The sequence below is a fragment of the Prenolepis imparis genome, unplaced genomic scaffold, assembly GCF_030444845.1.
Source record: "Prenolepis imparis isolate NDT839.2.m4 unplaced genomic scaffold, iyPreImpa1.0 SCAF_3, whole genome shotgun sequence".
NCBI lineage: Eukaryota > Metazoa > Arthropoda > Insecta > Hymenoptera > Formicidae > Prenolepis > Prenolepis imparis.
Window position 1 is genome coordinate 16,596,637 of NW_028141161.1, and position 21,944 is coordinate 16,618,580.

General features: G+C 45.0%; 1 protein-coding gene across 7 annotated transcripts; it reads left to right on the forward strand.

Moving 5' to 3' along the window:
* The first annotated feature begins 850 nt into the window (after positions 1-850).
* On the forward strand, positions 851-21,791 carry Enok (histone acetyltransferase enoki mushroom). Of its 7 annotated transcripts, none has more exons than XR_014424910.1 (7): positions 856-1,159; positions 7,235-7,993; positions 11,089-11,546; positions 11,707-13,229; positions 15,056-15,435; positions 15,541-20,171; positions 20,469-21,791. XR_014424910.1 is itself a non-coding variant. In XM_083033616.1 (7 exons), exons 3-7 carry the CDS (start codon positions 7,451-7,453, stop codon positions 19,879-19,881), a joined length of 7,245 nt encoding a protein of 2,414 aa, XP_082889742.1. In that variant the 5' UTR covers positions 1,825-2,892; positions 5,516-5,638; positions 7,235-7,450; the 3' UTR covers positions 19,882-21,791. The 7 variants fall into 7 exon arrangements, 6 of the variants coding, with proteins under 6 accessions (XP_082889745.1, XP_082889741.1, XP_082889746.1 ...); XM_083033616.1 differs by lacking the exon at positions 856-1,159 and adding exons at positions 1,825-2,892; positions 5,516-5,638 and having other exon boundaries at positions 15,541-21,791; XM_083033619.1 differs by having other exon boundaries at positions 851-1,159; positions 11,707-13,031; positions 15,541-21,791.
* Positions 21,792-21,944: the final 153 nt, after the last annotated feature.

Here is a 21,944-nt window from a genome sequence, read left to right on the forward strand (position 1 = left end):
TTGCGCCTCGCGATCGGCCTCGTTTCTTCGCCGCCCCGGGTGCCGCGCGATCGCAGTTACATATATTATATATAGAGAAAGAAAGAGAGAGAGAGTCATCAGTGTATACACTCATACACACTTGGGAATTTGTATCTCGCGCGAGGCGCGCACGTGTATATGTATATGCGTGACACCTGTAACGGGCTGACGTGTACGTGTACAGTCGGGTGCGTAACGTTTCAACGCTTATATACGACCATCAAAAATTTATACTAATATAAGGGAGAAGTTCTTTGTACTTTTTTAATAATTCAATTTGACGTTTCATATGCTTGTTTAGGGGAGGAAAAAAGGAACGGATATTAATGGGGAAATATTCTCGGGAGCAACTCCATTCTCTTTATTTTAATCGATACTCGCGCTTGGGTTTGAAGTACTACGGTACTTCTTTCACCTCGAATAAATGTCATTGCCCCGCATTCGCGCAATGTCTCCGTCCCGCGTGACTTCGGAACTCTCGCTCGCGCGACAATCGTTGAAATTTTGCGGGGTACACCACTGTCGACGCAGAGACAGGGTGTACAACATATACACATACCCGGATCATACGAATACATATGTACAATATCCACGGGCGCGCGACATATGTACGCGCTAATTTAACCGTACACCATTTAGCGGGCGCGCGTGTACATACATACATACATACGTACGTATATGTGCGTACACAAGCGCGATTCCCGCCGTTTCCGCGTGTGCGTGCGGTATGTGTATGTATGTATACAACGGACGACGGCGCCCGATATGACGCACGTGTGCTGAGAGAGAGGGAGAGAGCGCGTGCGCGAGCGGGACGGAGCGAGTCGGCGCGAGTCAGCGCCGGTGATTGGTCGGACGGGAATGCGTGCCGCTACGGCGTTTTCGTGTTTCGTGCTTCCGCCGGAGAGCGCGCAGTGCGCGCAGTGCGCTCCCCACCGCGTGTGCGTAGTGTGTAACCCCCGCGCGCGGCCGCCATCTTTGTCAAGTGGGTAACTTTTGTTGATTTGTGTGAAATGTGACGCCGTTGTCGCGAGATAATTGGTGATTGTGATTACGTATCCCAGTGCGTCGATACTCGGTGGATCTGTTACCCGCGTACGTGATCGTGTGGATTTATCCATGGGATTGCTTCGTACAGGTAAACGTCCGCCCGCAAAGCGGGCATCGCCAGAGTAATCGCTGCGTGGAAAAACCACGCGAATCGTCATCGTCGCCGTCGCGTCGTCGACGACGACGACGACGACGCATACGGGGCCGGAGAGCGGCTACTTGGCGTGAGAAAGCAGGACGCGAGAGAGGAAGAGAGAGGGAGAGAAGAAGAGAGAGAGAGAGAGAAAAAAAGACGGAGGACATTCTTGTATACGCGGTATCATCGATGCGGCATAACATTCGTTCAGTTTTTTCTCTCTCTCTCGCGATCGCGCGAGGAGAGGCGTCGGCGAGGAGAAAAAATGCGCGCGTCCCCGACGACGACGACGACGCCGTCGTTCGCGCGAAAACGCATCCGGTGCACGTGAGCGAGCGAGTCCGCGAGCGGACGAACGCGGAGAGAGAGAGAGAGAGAGAGAGAGAGAGAGAGAGAGAGAGAGAGAGAGAGAGAGAGAGAGAGAGAGAGAGAGAGAGAGCTGTGTGTCTCTGCAAGATGGCTGCCCGTCGCACGGGTCTCGACAGCCCGCCCGCTCTCTCACTCTCTCTCTCTCTCTCTCTCTCTCTCTCTCTCTCTCTCTCTCTCTCTCTCTCGTTCGTCTCGTCCGCGTCGGCGGCGACTCGGATCACGCGCCGCCAGGCGTCGACGAGCGCTCGAGGTTCGGTTACGGCGACCCCGAGAGCCGTACTTTTCCGTATATACATTCGCGCCTCTCATTCGAGCCTCTCGGCTCCCGTCGGAATAAACCGGTCGCGTCGCGTTCAAGGAAACTCGCCGTCGGGAAACTTTACGGCGAGGATCGACGCGTCGAAGTCGTCGCCGTCGGCGACGGGAGCGGCCTCCTCGCATCCTCCGAATGCGAGAATATTCCCTCAAAATGGCTACCCGTCGGACGGCGAAGTGCCGCTGACACGCGGGTTTGACGGCTCGACCCGCGCGATTTCTCTCTCTCTCTCTCTCTCTCTCTCTCTCTCTCTCTCTCTCTCTCTCTCTCTCTCTCTCTCTCTCTCTCTCCTATGAGAGAAACGCGCTCGTTTTATCGCGATTTTCCGTCGCGCGCCAAATTCGCGTTCCTCGTTTCACAACCGATCGATCGCCCATCCATCCATCCATCCATCCATCCATCCATCCATCCATCCATCTATTCATTCATCCATCCGTGCGTTTTTTCTGTGTCTCTCTCTCCCGCTTTTTCTTTTTTCCATCGCCTCGTTTTTCTCCGCCTTCGATAGTAAAATGCACGCATCGCCGAAGCGACGGACGAAGCCCAGCAGTTGGAGTCGTTGACGACAAATCGTTCCTCGGTAGCCAGCGGAGCGGCAGCTGGCTCGCTCTCTCTCTTTCTCTTTCTCTCTCTGTCTCTGTCTCTCTCTGTCTCTCTCTGTCTCTCTCTCTCTCTCTCTCTCTCTCTCTCTCTCTCTCTCTCTCTCTCTCTCTCTCTCTGTCTGTCTCTCTGTCTCTCTCTCTCTGTCTCTGTCTCTCTCTCTCTGTCTCCGTTTTTCTCCGCGTCTTCACTTTGCTATTGCCGTCACTCGCTCGCCTGTTCATTCGTGCTTCTTCCTTCCTTCGTTCGCTCGTTCGTTCGCCCGTGCTCGCTTGCTCTCGCTCTGGGTGAGAGGGGCCCCGACAAACACGCGCAGCCGGTGGCCTCTCTTCGCCCTCGGCCTCATCGTCTTAACCGGACGAACGACGGACAAATAGACGGACGTGTGTTCGTTCAGCCGGTATTTCATTTCGCCTAATAAGATAGCAGTGCGCGAACACGGAGAGAAAGACGCGCGCGTGATGGTATAAGAGAGCGAAAAGCGCGTCTATGTGATCTGTCCGTTCTCTTCTCTCTCCATCTCTCTCGTTTACCGCGACGATTAATCCTTGACTCGCCTAGACTCGTGAGAAGCTAATAATTTTTCCATTCCAAATATGTGTGTTGTGTGTTTGAAGCCGATTTCGCGTTGCCACGAAATAGTGTGGAGATTATTTTCTCGTAATCTAAACTCGTAAAAATCAAAGAAAAATATGACATTAGCAAAGTGTGTCGCAAAAATTCTGTTATTCTCGATCTCTGTGTATACATAGTTATATTCGAGAAACACGTGGTCGGAGTTGTAGTCGAAAAGCACGTGGTTTTCGGAGTTGCATTACTTTATGCGACGGAATCCTCCTTTCGCAAACTGAAAGAGGAGACGCTCGTCAATGAGATATTAAAAGTTGCGGCGTGTAGTAAAGAGATGCGTAGAGAGAAGAGTACTATGGTATCTCTCTCATTGAAGCCACGATAAACGAGCAGAGTGTTCCATTGACGTTTCCGTGCGCAACATGCGACGTGAGGATCGTTTCTCTCTCTTACCGCTGCTTGACATGCGTTTTTAACCTTTGCACTCTCGGCTGTCTGTTTGAAAGGCTTCCAATTCCTCGGCTGCGTTTCTCCTTTCTAAATTATATTTAATCTCTAAGATCAATCGCACACACATACACACAAGATGGTAAATGTAGAAAATATAAAATGGCAATCTAAAGTCAAATGAAGAAGCAGACTCTGTAATTCCGATTATTACAAATTAATCAATTGTTTGAATCGCAATTAGTCTAATTCGCGTTTCGCTTTCATAATAATTCTATCTTAAAATGGATAAAGCAATAAATTGAGATAACAGGCAACTAGCGTTAATCAGCGGAGAGCCTTGAAGTGCAAACGGTTAGTGCATCTCCGAATTACGTCACATTGCGTCATTCTTCCGGTCATAATTATGTGAATCGCACAATTGATTTGTTTTTATTTTTATTATTTGATCGTATTTGTCAGGGAAGACTCAAAGAGATCGTAGCGCGATTTGTAAACAAACACGTGCGCTAGAAGAATATCTTAAAATAATCAAACTTAATTTTATTAATTTTTATACTACATTATATAGGCGAAAGAGACAGAGAGAGAGAGGGGGGGGGACTTATTACTTTATTTAAATGTTAGTATATCAAAAAAATATTTTTCGGTTCGGAAAGATATATTTTAAATTTTTCAAAGATTATTTCACTCGAATTAATTGGAGTTTCCAGAATATTCAATAGATACGTTAAGCAATTTGATTTTTGAAAACTATAGGAATATTCCGTCGTAATAAATTACGAGTTAGGCATACGTCGTGATGAACTCCCTCGTTTCGAGAATGATCGACAAGGCCGGATGTCGAAAGGCCAACGAAGTTTTGGCGGGAAATCGCCGACTTTGTTCTCGGAGAACCTCATAGTGTTTCGAGAATAGACGCGCACGTGGTGAGAAAATTCGGTGGCGTAGATTTAGGAAGACGGAGCCGGTTTTACAGCATGTTTTTACACTTTCTTTTTTTTCGCCCCCTGCCTCTCTCGGCACTCAAGAGAGAGAGAGAGAGAGAGAGAGAGAGAGAGAGAGAGAAAGAGAATCATCGGCATTATTTATTATCACTGGCCTAGGTCAATTTCGTATCGCATCGCCGGCACGCACAGCTGTCGCTTGATTCTCGCATAATTAATCCTTTCTGCGTTCGCTCGATTATAATATCGGATATTATTGCCCGAGACTTTCACATCCATTAACATTATCGCTAATGTTTGATTTATACCGCTCACTCGGAAATGTCTGAAAACTTAAGCATCATCCATCACCGCGGCTGTGTAAAAATTTTGTTTTATTATTATAATATTAAAATTTATTATCACACTAATTAAAAAGAAATTTAATCTCATAAAAATTTAATTTTAAAAGAATTTAATTTATTTATTATAGTTTATAATTTTAGAAATTTTCGAGCGGTTTAATCACAAAAATAATTGCATACAAATTCAATTTTCTATACATTTGCGAATGAGAGAAAATATTTTTACAGATTACTATATATACATATATGCTCTCTCCGATTGTTAAACCAACTGAATCGCTTATTAATGCATCCGCGCGATTTCTAGCGATCGAAGCGTGCTGCGTACGCGATACGGATATCGCACGAAAACGGTGGGTGGTCTTTGTGTCTTCTCTCGAACAATGGATCTCTCGGCCAACTCTACGGTCGAACACTCCGGCTACGCTTACCTGAGAATTACGCTTCGTGTATCCCGCGCGCATTAAATAAACTCCGTGTATGCATATATATGCTATCGGGAGGGTTTTAGGCGATCGATGCATTGTTTCTCACGCTTCGATCACGGATGGCATCCGCGAGAATCGAGGCTAACGAGGATCTCTTTTCGAGCCGCGATTTTTCTTTAATCGAAAGTTTAGCTATCGAGAAATTATTTTACCAACGATTTTATCGTGATTTTATAGCTCCCAAATAAAGTATTTTTAGAGGATTATAAGGAAATTTTTCTTTTCAGATCTTGACAATTTTTGCTCCGAAAAGAGCTTTTCTGATTAGTGCACCTTTGCGTCTTACAATACCTGTTTTGAGATATCGAGACCTCTTTTGATCCTCTAAAGATTAATTGTAAAACAATTAGGTAAGGAACGAAAAATACTCTCTAGATCTTAGGATTAAGATGTCAGCATTTTGAGAGAAATAACAACCTGCTTATGTCATAGAAGTAAATTTAAATTATTACGCGAATATATCGCGTATAGTAAATAGCAGAATTATTCCTTATATCTTTCATGAGATTTTAAATATAAGTAATTAATTAATAATTTGTAAATTAATATAATTATAATTATCGTATAATTTTTTATAATAATTTAATATTGTAATTATTTTATTACGAAAACATTTAAAGTTGTGAATCATTAAGAATTGAAAATGACAACAAATGACAAATCTTTCGATGCTGCTATTAAGAAAAAAAAATCCACTTTAAATCAAACAATCTATATAAATGAAAGATGACTTGCCAAATTCGAGACACCCTGTATACTGCATTAAATCTCAGTTTCTTGGCAGGACGTTTATCTCGGAAACCTCAATCGATATATCTACTTCATTCTATTCTTGTGTCCGATATTACACTTATGCGACGAAAAGTTTGTCGTTGACGTATTGGCTATCGTATGTACAGATTTTTCGGAATTTTCATCGTGAAATCTAGAAATTCTTCATGCGATCGCGTTCGACCAACTTTGCGGAGTTTGCAGTCACATGTACGGAGACGTAATGTCAGGCTTATTCTTATATTTTATTGTATCGCGGCCCTAGATCTCGCCGATCTGTTGTGCGCTTTCGACGTGTATACGCGCGACCTAATCTGACTTTATTTAAGTCGCGCGCGCGAGCTGTTCGCGCGTTGCGCAATACCACTGTCGGATACAGTGATTTTAAATATTTGCCCTGTATCAATGTATGTGCGTGCGTGCGTACACGCGTGTCCGCTCGCAAGTATGCGTCTCTCTTTCGTGCGCGCGCGAAGAGAAAGTTCATCGCTCACAGAGGAAAAGCGGACGATCGTTTCGCGAAGCGGAGTCGAAAATCGCGTGACCCAACCGTAAGAATCAAACGTGTGTTGTAACGCTACGTAAAGACGAACAAAGACGTACGCGCCGAGTAAATTCCGGATTCTGAATCCGGCGGGGTACAATTCCGGTGAGATATATTCGAGTTCCGAATGTCGCGAGCACGCCGAGTTAAATCTTTACGTCTGATCCTGATGATGGAACGCGGGGATATCTCTCGGAACGCGAATTCAATGAGTTTATAATTTGGAAAATTTATTGTAAAATTTTCTAAACACGTAATTGCGTCTAAAGTTAAGTTTACAAGTGGACAAATTATTCTACTTATTGTTGCGTTAACGCTTTATTTGATATAACGATTCAATTGACATTGCAAATAGTTTTCTGTGTTTATAGTATAAATTCACAAATTAAATTTTCTAAAATTATACGCGCTTTATAATAAGAAATAATTACTTGATAATTAGTCATGAGTCTTAACGTCATTGGATAGGTTGCCATAGCTTTTACTGGTAAATGGTAGCGAGTAATTCGATCGGAGTTGGAAAATGTCAGGCTCAAATGACCTCGCGATGCGATATGTCGTTTAGCGCCGGCGACCGAAAAGTTTCCACGTTTATAATCTTTTGTAATCCCTGTGTGTGCTCTGTTTTCAGGGTCAGCGCAATAGCCCGCGGTGAGAAGACGCGAGAGGAGACGTCGAAGGCCAGCATCTAAGCCGAGAAACCGGAGAGTTCGCAGCAGGATGTAAACGTCGCTACCGATTGTGACGTCGCCTATTGGCTGGAGGAGGAGGAGGAAGAAGAAGCACTGGCTGTGACTTCGTCGTCGTCGTCGTCGTCGTCGCCGTCCGCGCCGCCGACGGAGACGCGATGGACGAGGCCGAGTTGCCCGAGACATGGTCGGCCTGGTTTCTAGATGCGATTCGGAAGATCCGAAGCCAGAAACAACGGCCGAGCGTCGAACGAATATGCCACGCGATACGGCAGCATCACAATTATCACGAGGAGGAGATCGCCGAGCATCTGGAGATCGCTGTCAAGCGCGGCGATGTGCTGAAAATCTTCAACAAGGGTCAGTCCTCGTACAAAGATCCGGGCGGTTTGCAGTCCAAGACGCTCAAGGTTACCAAATCGGCGGACATCAGCAAGGTCATAGGCAAGGCTGTGCGCGAGCTCGGCGAGCGCGACGGCTCGAGCCTGAAGAACATCGAAAAGTACATCAGGCAAAGCCACACCGTCGAGGAGGAGGCCGAGGGCGATCTTAGGGTCGCTCTAAGATTGTCCGCCAAGCGAGCGGTCGACCGAAATCTCGTGATCCAGGATGGCAAGCTGTTCCGACAACCGGACAGGCAGCCGATCAAGAAGCAAACCGATGCCGCTCATGCGTCGCCCGCGGAACCGTCCGCGCCCAAGGTGAGTCACTTGAACCGCTTATAAGTCGCGTAGTCGATGATGACTCACTCTGAGAAGCCGCGTCCTGTGACCCGTCGGAATTATCGACGGAGATCGCCGTGATTGTCAGCTTCGTATTATTTATCTTTGTCTTTTACGACATAATCTCTTATTGTTAGTCGGAAGATAAACATTTATTTTTGTCAGCATTGAATAATATTAACTTTGATTTGATTTCTTCTTCTTCTCTTTATAGCGCTTTAAAACTCTTACAATTAGTAAAACTTCTAGTCGAATTCAGTTTTAGTGTTAAAGCTAAACAAGAGAATTGATAGACTTTTGATTATTTGGCATTATCAAGAGTTTATTCGACAGCCAAGAGCAAGCAAGTGATAAACCCATTAATTAAAATTTCTATTTTTATATAATACTTTTATCTTTGCTATCTTTATTGGAGAAACAGTTGCGCGAGCATTGTTAAATATTATGATCTTTAAATTCGAGCGTGTTGCCTAACGATAGATATTTGAAGTGACGTTATCGCTACGAAATAACTAATGTAACCCAAGATTTCATTATCAGATTAATTCTCACGGATTAGGAAACGACGATTATTCCTCTGCAGTTCCGTGTTCGAAATAAACTCAATTCAGAGATCTTGCGACGATATACATATATTCTTCGTATAATTATTTAAATCGTGAAACAAAAAAATTACGATTGATAAACTGTAACTTTGACACCAACATAAAATTCTCCAAATAAATAATAAATAATAAATAATAAAAATTAATTGTTACGCTCTAAAATTAAAACGAGGTTAATATTGGCGTCTTTGGCGAATTGATTAATTTGTCGTACAGGATGTTTCCTTATAGCGTTACGTTATGCATCGCTTAGTTTACGCGCCGCTACGCGCAAATGGGAACGAGAGAGCCTATGTAAGAGCCGGAAAAATATTACGCCAGGTCACGCCGTAGTGCTCACGTTCCGGCGAGGTTGGGAACGTCGGTTGGCGGTCGCTGGGGTAGGACGACGAAGGGCGAGGGGAGGGAGAGAAGGTCGAGATCGCCGGGACGATCTGGGGCTATCTCGACCGACTTCCGGCGACTCCGGCGTTTGTATAAACGCCTTCTCTCCCTCTTATTGATCCTTCCTCCGCGGAATCGCGCTCCCTTTCTTTCTCCCTCCGCGCGAAAAATCCTCGTCAACGACCCCGGCGCCGACGCGGGTCCGCCGTTTCGTCGCGCATCAGGTGGTGGACACCGGGGAACCCCCGGACGCCACCACATCCGCTCGACGTCCATTTTCCCGCGTTTTTTTTTATCCCGCGACACCCGCCTCGCCGCGTTCCCGCTAATCGCCGGGCGCGAGGGCGATCGATCCCCGTCCACCGTGTGTAATGTTTTGCGACCATTTTGAAAATTATATAGGCGACCCCATCGCGATCGATTCCGATGTTTGCGCGAGTAGCGCAAAGACAAATAAACTCGTCGACTACTGATATGAGTCAACTGTCTCCTGAAAAGCACGATTATTGATCCCTGCGACTAATCCAATAAAATGAAACTCGGTTTGCTGCGTGTCACAACTCTGTATCTCCGTATCAGGCATAAGAGTTATCAGGAACATTGTAACATTTTTTTTCTACCGCTTGAAGGAAAGAGAAATAAGAAAATAATTAAATTGGATAATTTTTGTGAGACTTTTACAAAATTAGAAATGTTTAAGTCAATCTGCTTATTTAGCTCTTTGAAAATATATCGAGACTTTATGATAAGCAGTTTAAGATTTTATTAGAGGGACACGATTGTGTGATTTTAATAAAATTATTTTACATTATTTTATAATTAATTTAGCTATTATACAGTATATATTTGCGATATATACGATAGCAGATCGCTCGGAAGGACGACTTGTTTCGGTGCCTGTTTCACGCAACTTGGAGATGGAATGAAATTAATTGGCGATGTTGGCGCGTGAAGCATTCGCGGATACACGCGTAAAGGTGCGATACGGCGAGTCGACCAATCGCGCAACAGGTCGCTGCTGGTACGGAGGCTGATCGCCCGCATATCTTAATGCTTTCTCTGTAATTCACCATTTTCTCTCGACTCACTAAAACAGGAGTGTTTTACGCTAAATTATCCATCTAAATTATTATATAATGCTTGAATATTTAAAGAAATTATTAAACTTTGCGAAAAACTAAATTTTTTGAAAGTTAAGAAAAAAACTGACTTATTCAGAAACGAAATGTTTTCTTCACTTTTTATTTGCTGGAAATATCATATATCAATATAATATATAATTTCAAGGAAAATATCAATATAATTTGCAGCATATTGAATGTTTCTTTAAATATTTTTAGACATTTTTTCTCACGTACTTTTTTGTAATATTCAGCAATTTATATAAACATTTATATTTTGTCAAATTGTATTATGCTATAATAATTTAAATATTGGAATTTGTCACCAATTTAGAGAAATATTTGTCAAATACTTCAAATTTATGTAGAACAGAAGAAATTTCTCTCTCTCTTAAACAGATAAAAAATCTTTTAAATATGCAGAACTTGAAAAATGTGAAAAGTAATAGAGGAAAAACGTTTCTTCAAAATTATCATTATTCGTTATACCGTTGTTGCATCGTTAGCGCAACGCGTTCTCACCCGCGCTCTTAATAAGATGCACCCCTCCGATGCATAAGAATATACCACCATCGAAATGAATAATTATGTTCCGCATCAGGAATTCTCGTTCGTCTTTTGTATACACGATACGTAACGGTATTAAGTCGTTGATATACAAACATTGCAGATGATATTTTAAATAATTTTACAGTTTATAAACGATATGATAAATGCTTCATAATATTTGATATTGATACTCTCTTATTAATAGACTACAATTATTAATATAATGCTATTAATATTATAAATTCAATAGAACTATAAATATAGTATAATTATAAAGCTTGCTCTCTGTCTATAAATATTATATTATAAATTCGAAACAAATATTATATATAATATTATAATAGATTCTGATATTATAAAATTATATTTATATAATAAATTTATTTTACGTCAATTTTTCTGTTTGCTTTCGCAGACGCCGGCGCCGTTACCGATATGCAAGGAGTGTCTCGGTGCCACGGTGGTCGGCAGTAACAACAACACTAAACGCAACGAGAAACTGAGCAGATGTAGCGTCTGCGGCGCCGCGTTACACAATTCCTGCGCGCCCGCGGATCTTTCGGCACTCGTCGATCGAGGGATAACTTGGTCCTGCGACGACTGCTCGCCGATCTGCGCCGGCTGTCAGCTTGAACGAGAATCGCAGAATTATCTTGTCAAGTGCTCCGTCTGCGTGAATTGTTACCATCCCGCCTGTCTCGACCCCGTCCTCGACAAGAAGACCAAGACGCCTTGGAAGTGTCGACACTGTCAAACGGCGCATACGCCGGTGAGCAAGGATGACGGTAAGCGGGGCAAGGCGCAGGATGCGAATTCGTTCGACGACACACCGAGCGTGAGGAAGAGGCTCAGCAAGTTACGTGAAAATCGAAAGTGAGTGTATTCGCGATTAATAAATTCTTTTGCTCTTATTATACAAATATATATTTCGTGACAAATAATACTTTCGAGTTTGAAGAATAATATATGTAGATTGCGCAATAATACGATTCTGTATACTAATTCACGTATTTATTGATGGATTGTTTTGCAGATCGATGGTATCCAGAAAATGCTTGGCAAACGCGTATTCCGGCAAAAAAGGCGGTACGGGAGTGGCTCAGGTGGACAGCAGCACGGACGGTAATGCGGGTGTTGTCCCCCCTCGTCAACCACCTTTGATTTCCTTTCCTTTACCACAACCCCCCACCCCACTCGCAGGCCAGGGTAGGCTCGAGGAAAAGAACGACAGGATCTCCAAGGAGAAGCAAAAGTTCTTTAGATTGAGTGCGTTTAATGCCGAGCACAGTAAATTGAAGCGGGTGGGGGGCGGTGATAAATCTAGGCCCTCGCGGAACATTAGCGCTAGGTCGACTCGGGGTGCTACCGCGAATCCGAAGAAAGTCGGAACGTCACGAGTGTCTAGCAGCAGCAGCAGCAGTAGCAGCAGCAGCAGCAGCAGCGAGGCCGATAATAATAGTAGCGAGAGCTCGGAAGCTAGCGACAGTAGCGACGAGAATGACGATGAGGACGACGTAGCCGAGGATGAGGACAATAGCTTGAGCGAGAGCAGCGGCTCTTCCTTGTTGGATGAAATCCAGGACAGGAGGCTCGAATCTCCCAAGGCGGTGAAGGGATCGTTTGTTTATAACTTAAATGAGGAAAAGCCGTGGGGTTTCGCCGCCGCCGCCGCCAAGCTGAATGTAGATTCGCCATTCTTCAGCAGTATCACAAATACCTTTGGCGCGCCTTTACCTAAACTCGACGTGAGCGATACACCGACCTTTGGCTTGCACATACAGCAACCCGCTGCTGTCGCCAATTCGTCGGACAGTAAAAAGAAAGACAAAAACGTCGCACAAACGCCGAGTGGCTTTGCGAGCACGGATAACAAGCCCGGAAGCGGCCAATTGAGGGGCCTTTTCGACGGCTTGAGTCACTTTTTTTCAGCACCTGCAAACAGCAGGGCGAGATCGGCCGGTGTACCGGCGCCGAATTACGCGCCTGACCGAAGGAAAAGGCCTAATACGAATGATGTCTCTAAAACGAACAAAATTCCGAGGGGCGCGCAGAGAAACAAACCGGACGATTCACCTGGCACGAGTAAACTCAAGGATCGAAAAAAGACTGAAGTTACCGCTGAGATATCGAGAGTACCGAAGCCTGGTATCTTTGTACCTTCCGACGAGAGCGCGTTCAGCTCGCTTAGCGAAAAATTACCGAGGATGACGCCTTCGGGTTTGGTGAAAACCGCGGTTAATAGTAAGAGGCACGAGCACGAGAGGAGAAAGTTGATGCGAGATGACTCGTCGCTCGTAAAATTCGCCATCGCGGATTCGTCGTCACCGTCATCGTCGAGACACGAACAACAACAGCAGCGTAAGAAGCAAACGGCTGCGGATTCGAATACGCAGATACGCCACCCTGTGCCCGCCGTTGCGAAATCCTCAGGCCTCGGCTCCGATCCCTCCGTCAAATCAAATCCCAACCTAAAGTCCAATCCACGAGCCTGTACTAGCGCCACCACTACCAACACCACCACGACACCCCGCGCGACACCCTGCTCCACCAGGAAGGGTAAGAGTCTACCCCACCCGTTCACAAGTCCCTAACCTAAATGATGCACCCTAAAAAAATTCGCAATGAAGATTTCCTTCTAACCCAATCCTCGCTCACGACCACGTGGATGTGTTGGCGGTGTGGTGTGGTAGTGTGTGTGTGTGGTGTACGTGCGTCTGATGACTATAACTGTTTTTCAAGACAACGTGATTGTTCTGATGATTTAGAAGCAAAAGACTGTAAAAAAACTATCGAATACTCGGAAAATATTTAATTCGAATTTTTCACACAAATGATTGATTATAACAATGAATCGTGAACAATCAGGTTTCTTGATAGGACGTTTATCTGCTACATGGTGTAAAACCAATGCTAACACACAATGCTATCGAGATATTGTAGAAAAAATGCAAGGATATGGTAATTGGGAGACGTCAATTGCAACAATTGATAGAAAACTCGTTTTCATTTGTTTTACACTGTGGATACTAATATGGTTATTGCATGTTATTAATCATATTATTTGGCTCTGGCATTTTTTTCCTTTAATCCATGCTACATATATTTGAAAAGATATATTTGCTAAATCGAGAAATATTAGCCTGTATATTTGTTATTTTAAATTCAGTCAATTTTCATATTTTTGTCAAAGTACTTGTACATACAAGATGTGCAGTTACATAATCGCATATACAAACGAATCATACCATGTACATATAACATTGCACAATTTTTATTTTAATCTCTCACTGTATATTTGAATTATTTCTTATTTTGATCGATTTACATTATAGATTACATGAGTTTCGTACATCGATGCACGAGACCAAGTTCTATTGTTGCATTTTTGCAAGACAACTGACAAAAGAAAAACATATTACAAAGTTCTACTTTTCGAATAAGTATTATACCAATTTTTATCGGGTCGTACTTTACACAAAACTCGACATATTATGTAACGCTTAATCGGATACTTTAAATCAATTCATTCCCTGCTCTTCCTCTCCCTGTAAAAAAGAAACGAGACCAATTTCCAGGCACTGAAGAAATACGGCACTGGGTGGCTAATCTCACACTCAGCCGCCTTCTTATAACACTGGAGCCTACCTGCTGCTGCTGACATTTAGCAGGCATCACCGCCCTTCTTACCCCACTTCACGAAAAAAAAAAAAGAGAGATCTTCCTGCCGTCGAAGAGCCAACTTTGATACTCTGCCAACACATCCCCCAAATCTAACCCACAGCTTTGCTTTGAATACTACTCACATTCTTAACGGCAAACGAATTATTATTCGCACATTCCTTTGACATGTTACATTAGGTTGCCTATGTGCCATGCCATTCGATTAATTTTGCTTTTCCTATAATTTACATCTGTTTGATTCCTCCAATGGAACACAACTAATTCCCTATTAATTTTGACAATTAGTTTACCAAGTCATTTAATATTCGTCATCGAGTCAGATAATGTCATAATGTTAGAAAGTGTGATCGATACTCAAAATATTCCAAAATTAATATTTTGAATTGTGCATACAAATGATGTATTCCACGTTAAAAATTCACGGCAAATTATTTTCGACATTTCTCATTTATGAATTTGTCAGTTTCCTTTTACATGAAACACATAGTTTTCCCTATGTTTTTTCATACAAGTTGCATCGCAGGTGACAGTGTCGTAAACATAAAATATAATCAATCGTATCAGTAATGAAATACGCAAAATTAAATTCTGATTATAACAAGTGCAATAGAAAAGAATTATTTTAAAAAAAGATATTAAAATATGCACAGGTCGCCACATGGATTAATTAATATTCATAATTCATTTTTCTTCTTTTGCAGAGGAACCTGTCGTACCGCAAACGTTGCCATCGGGTGTCACGCAAAAGGACGTGGATCTAATCAAAGAGGCTCGTGAGAGGGCTCAGTTGACCGTCAGCAGCGACGAGAGCGAACAATTGTTGTGCGTCAACACACCGAACGCGTCCGGCACCGCACCGCGCAATCCTGCCGCAATAGTGTTTGGCCGTTATGAGGTAGAGACATGGTATTCGAGTCCGTTTCCTCAAGAATACGCCCGATTGCCCAAGTTATTCTTCTGCGAGTTCTGTCTCAAGTACACAAAGAGTCGGGCCGTATTGGACAGGCATATGGACAAATGTCAATGGAGGCATCCACCCGCTACCGAGATCTACAGATGTGATGGATTGTCTGTATTTGAGGTACGTTATATTACAATATAATATTTTATTTATACAATATATTATTTATCTATCTACTTTTTCCGTTTGATTGTGAAACTGAATGGGAATGTTTTAATGTTCCAGATCGATGGTAACGTAAACAAGATATACTGTCAAAATCTGTGTCTGTTAGCAAAGTTATTTTTGGATCACAAGACTCTCTATTACGATGTAGAGCCTTTTCTCTTCTACGCCATGACGAAAAACGACAGATACGGTTGCCACTTGATCGGTTACTTCAGCAAGGAGAAACATTGTCCGGCTCAGAGGTACAACGTGTCCTGTATTATGACGCTGCCGCAATATCAGCGACAGGGTTTCGGCAGGTTCCTCATAGAGTTCAGTTATCTATTGTCCAAAGTCGAGGGCATTCCGGGAACACCAGAGAAACCGCTCTCGGATCTCGGTCGAGTATCGTATCATTCATTTTGGAAGAGTGTGGTGCTCGAGTATTTGGACGCTCATCGAAACATCAACGACATCAAACTTGGCGACATTACGAAGCTGACTGGCGTGTCGGCGCATGACATCGCCACTGCGATGCAACAACTTGGATTTATAAGATCGGTTCGCTTGCCAGGCGACGCGAATATTAATAAAGTGGCTGTGGTAGTCGATTGGAGCAAGGTAGATGCTCACATGGCAAAAGTACGAAAGAGTTCCCGCATCAAACTAGATCCCGATTGTCTCAGATGGATACCGTTGCTCACACAAATCCCTAATCCGTACCAGAGTACGGAAGAGAACGTTGACATCAGTTCGGAAATGTCTCCTACGGTAGAGCCTAAGCCTGTGCCGGCGGTCGTCGAGAAGATACAGAGAGTGAAAATAAAGAAGAAACCTAGGGGAAGAAGGACAAGCCAGAGAAGATTGACGCCTTTGAAACCGAAGACTTTGCAGAAGACTGCAACACCTCACAAGCATGCGACCAAAGAGGAAAAAAATGTCAAAGATACAAAGGAAGTTAAAGTGATGAAAGAATTGAGGGAGCCGAAGACATCCGTAAGAGAAAGCCGTAATGTCGAGAGCGCGGAGAGTCGGAAAGACGCAGGAGCGGAAACTAAAAATGTGTCTACGCCAAGAAATTCACGCGCTTCTAACTCGGCAAAAAACACGACTCCACCGAAAGCAGCGCAGGTAATGACGATGTCGAGAAGAAGGATTAGACCACCTAAGACGCTTATATCCGAATCGGTTATCACGCCTTTGAGAAAACGAAAACATTCCGAGAAGATAGAGGTCGAGGAAGAGAAGTTGGAAGTCAGCAGTAGAAAGAGGACGCGAGAATCTCTGAGAGAGAAGGAAAAGGAAAAAGAGCGGGAAACGCAGAAGGAACGTGAACGCGAGAAGGAAAAGGAGAGAGTAAAAGAAAAGGATAATAAAGGGAAGGAAAAAGAATCTGCAAAAGAAATATCAGTAGAAACTAGGAAGGCACCACCCAAATTGGATTCGACGCCAAGTCCGCCCAAACCAGCGAAGAAGCAGTGCAAAGTGGACGATATTTTACTGAAGGTTACCAGCAGGCAAACTAAATATTTGCAAGCAAAGGAGAAGAAAGCGCTGGAAGAGACCATACAGTGTAATGGCAAAGAAGAAGCGCGAGACGTTAAGAACTTGCCGCTGTCTAGGCGAGGTAGAGGTAAAGCGGCGGTAGAATCTTTGAAGATGCCACAACTTACGCCGGAATCGCCGAGAGCGAAGAACCGAGCCGAGAGTCCTGTGATACCACCTCCCTCGCTATCTCCACCGCCTGAATCCGTGAAAAGCTCTCCGATTCGAAGTAAACAGCCGTCCGCGCCCGAATCACCACCCGCAAAGCACTTTAGTAATGGAGATAACAAAAGTGAGAACGTGGAAGACAATGGACTACCCGTGCCCACGGAAACGGAGGTGGTGTCTGCGAGTTCCGGCGAATACGAGGGCGGCGATGAGGATGAGGGGGAGGAGGAAGAAACAGTCGCACCGACGCCTAAACTCGTGACGCAATCGGCCTCGCCCGATACGGAGAACCCCACGACAGAATCATGTGAGAACGAGAAGGCGGATAATAAATTACAGGAGAGGAACAACGACGAAAGCCCATTACAGAAAGCGGAAGCGGATCCACCAACAACGGTCGACGACGATCAGACTGAAGAAACTTTAAACGAATGTGATAAGGACTTCGAAACTGACAAACATCCCGTTTGCAGTCCGGAGACATCGAAATCAGTACCTGAACCAGTTGCTTCACCAAAAGAGGAGGAAGTCGAAAAGATGGAGAATATGCCGGAGAAGAATGGCCGCGATAGCCCTCCTCCTAAAGAGAAATTCGTTTGCGAAACGCCGAAAGACGCTGCAAAAATCGATTTGTCGCGATCGAAAGTAGAACCTTCCCCCGTGGAGAAAAAGGACACATGTGCCCTCGGTGTTAATACAGTGCTGACATCGGAGACCGAGCCGCTTACGCCGCAAGAGAAAACCTTGCCTACCGTGGAGCACCAGGATACGACCTTGCAGTTGCAGAGCCAGACGGAGGAGTTGAAGCAACACTCGCCCGAGAGCGGCAAGACAACGCCGCATCTGGAGAACCCAGGCTCGGTGAAGAGAACGCCGCCGTCGCAACCTGACTTGCCATCTATGGGAGTTTACACGCCGGATTCGACAACCAATTCCGTGCACTCGCTGCATTACGGTCAATGCGATCTGGACGTTAGTCAACTGGGCCTGGAATCGCCCACTTCTATAGCCAGCGATCTCGCGTCGCAGAACAGCGTGGAGAGGCCGCCCAGCGCTTTACCGTCGATCCCGCCACCGGTCAGCGTGCCCATGCAAATCACAACGCCAGTGACGTCGACACCGGTGCCGCCGGTGAACATGCCGCCCCAGGTGCAGTACGCCACTGACTGTAGTTCGATATCGCAGCACACGCCGCCGGCGCATCATCCAGGGATTCATCCGATGCATCAGTCGCAGTCTCTCCAGCAGCCGCGTACCCCGCAATCGCATACCCCGCAAAGTATACCGACGCAGAGTCCGCAGCCGCTTCCGCAGAGCCATACTCCGCAACCGTTGTCGCAGTCTCATACGCCACAGAGTATACCGACGCAGAGTCCGCAGCCGCTGCCACAGAGTCACACGCCGCAGCCCTTGCCTCAATCGCACACGCCGCAGCCGATGCAACTGTCCCTGGCGCAGAATCAGAATATGGCACACAGTCAGTCTCATCAGTCGCAGCAGCAACAATCTGCGCATCAACAGCAGCAACAATCGCAACAACAACAACAACAACAGCAGCAGCAGCAGCCGCCTCCGCAACAGTCTCAATCGCATGGCAAGCGAGCCAGCGGCTCGCAAACCACTCACAGATCCAGATCAACGCAGCAGAGCAGCAGCAGGTCGCACCGGGCCACTCCGCCGACGCCTCACACTACGCAAGCCTCCCAACATAGCGTCGCGACGGCGCAGACCAGTCACAGCAGCAGCGTGACGCATGTTGCGGTGCCGCAGTACCAACAGTCCCCGTCATCGATGAGCGTGCCGGCGGTGCCGCATCCGCACTCGCACACCCCGCATGCCGCGCACTCGCACAACATGGCGGTCATCTCCCAGAGCAATTACATGGCGGTGGCAGGCTCGCAGGGTTTCCCTACGCAGAACACCTACGTGATCCAGCATCGAAGCGGCCGTTCCGGGGCGCCGACTCCTTGCACCACCGCCACCAACTTTTACATACAGACCAGCGCGATGCCGCCGCACTCGCATACCCCGGCACCGGCGCCGCTCTCCGCCTCCGGCGGCAGTCATCAGACCACCAACTCGTGCAGTCTGGCCAAGCTGCAGCAGTTGACCAACGGTCTGGATATAATATCGCCCACTCCACCGCCAGCGATGAACCTCACGCCGCCGCCGCCGATCCCGCACACCATGACGCCGCCGCAGACGTCGCGGCAGCTGCCGACGCCGCCTCAAGTACCGCTCGGCTACGCGAAGAACTATTACAACGTCAACACGGTACCACCCGGCACACCCGGACCACCCAGTCGATCCGCCTCGCGATCGTCCGCGAACGCCAATATGCCGTCGCTCACCCAGGCGTATCCCAGCGAGAGCCTCTACCGACAGACTCTCGATCCGGGAGGCACCTGTCCGCAGATGCAGAGCGCCGCGAGCCGCGTCAGCCCGAACGTCGCCCTCAACACGAATCTCATGGCAGCTGCTCAGTATGGATATCGCGTGGCCCAACCGGCTACCGGTTATATGAACCAAGCGGCCCAGCTGGGTGGCTTCATGAACCAGTCGAGCCAGTTGCCGGTGGGTATGGTGAACGTGCCGACGTATCCGCAGGACCCGCATCAACAGAATCCGGCAGCAGTCTACACCACGTACGGCTACATCAACGGCAGTCTCATGCAGCCGCTCAACAGCACGATGAGGCCGCGCTAGCCGTCCCCCGCTTCGATCACCGGACGGGCGGACAAATCAACTTCTTCACGCGACAAGTTAACGCTCTCTTCGATACGATCGCCGACGGGAACTCGTCTACGACCTTCTACCATCATGTGATCGGCGCCACGGACACTCTTACTTCCTCGACCACTCGTTGCTTCTGTCCGCCAGCCAGCCAGCCAGCCAGCCAGCTATAGCCCCCCGTTCTCTTCTCTTCACACACTGGCTCGTTTGCAACTCTCTTTCTCAATTTAGGAAACTCTACATAGAACCCTCCAAAGGCGAAGGTGCTCATTTCTGCGATTTTACTGACAAGAATGCCGCATTCGACAAACTCGACGGTGCGGTAATTCGCGAGAAAATATCTGAAATATCTCTTAATAGAAACAGGATAGAATAGATACATTGCGTTTGGCGCAAATATATACAATTTTATTTTTATTCTTTATCTTGACTAAAACTTGATAAAATATATTCGCGAGTAACAAATGCATCAGCGTACATATTTCGTATACGCTAAATATTACATTCGAATTACATCGCGTTATCATGAAAAAATACATATGCTTGATATTTAATTCCAGATTCATTTTTAGAAAAGCAGGATGGAGAAAGATAAAAAAGAGAGAGAGAGGGATAATTGATATCCTTCAGCTTCTTCTCTACTTAAGTCCATCGACAGCGGGACGATTTTTCTTCTCTATGCTCGAGGAAGGCTCGTATTAAACTGATTCTTAACTTGTCGACACAAAGATTGCACACAAGGTACAATTTAATCATAGTTATCTTCTTTCGAAGGCACGAGTAAGCGTCAACTCGTGCGTTTTAAATAAAAGGAAAGAGAAAAAGAAAAGGCGAAAGCGTTATCTTGGATGTGGATTTAATTTCAATCGGCCAAGATACCGCTTTCTCCTTTCCTTAATCCCATAATAATCGAAGAAGAGAAGAGTGAAAAGAAAAAAAAAAGTGCGGATACCTATTTTTAGTAGGGCATTCCTTTGCGAAACCGCAGCGGTGTTACGTTTTATGTATTTATATATATATATAAATATATATAAATATATATAAATATTTACGAATAAAAAATATTCTGTTTGATATTATCGATTGTTGAACGTTGTTGTTTATTTGGCACACTTGTACTTTACTGTATCATAAAGAAAAAAAAAACAAGTAACTACGTATCGCTATGATAATCCTCATTGTATTATTACGGAAATCGATTAATTAATTGTCGCCGACGTCATCTCATCGGTATAAAAAATCCATCAATCTCGAGATCATCAGCCCCATCGTTCGCATAATTTTTATCAATTGTTATTATTATTATTATTAATCAATAATCTCATTACTACTATTATGACAATTATAATGCAAAGCGTACACAAACACACACTCACACACACAACATATAGACATAATGAAACGTAATCACATTGTGCGTTATATTTTAATTGTCGCATATACGATATCACACGCATTCACATTCGGTATTCATTAAAGTATGTTTTTATTATCTATTATCGCGAGAGAGAGAGAGAGAGAGAGAGAGAAAGAGAGAGAGGGTGTGTAGCTCTAGTTTCGGAAAGAATAAACGGAGCGCGCAAATCAGACTCTTCCGCGAAGCGTCCCGAGATTCGCGTTGAAATTATTTTTTGTATCAAAAGAGAGAGAAAGCGGTCCTTCGACTTTCTTTCACGAGACGAAGGAAAGTGTAACGTACATACGTATATATTCGCGTTACCCTCGTAAATATATATCACCCTGAAATGTAATTTCCCTTCCCTTTCATCCTTTTCCCCTCCGTCCCTTCCCTCGTTGGGCGACGCTTCGCGGAACTGTCAAAACAAAAAAAAAAAAAAAAATATATTTATGGTACGAAGCGTTACAGGTTTAATTTTTTCAGACGAGAGAACGCGAAAAACGCGAGACGGAAGAAAACGGCAGATCGCCTAGTTTAGGCTTAATTGAATGATAAGATATAATTAATAATGTATAAAAATACATCAATATTTATTGTACATAGATCTAAAAAAAAGACTACTAACAAATAAAAAAGA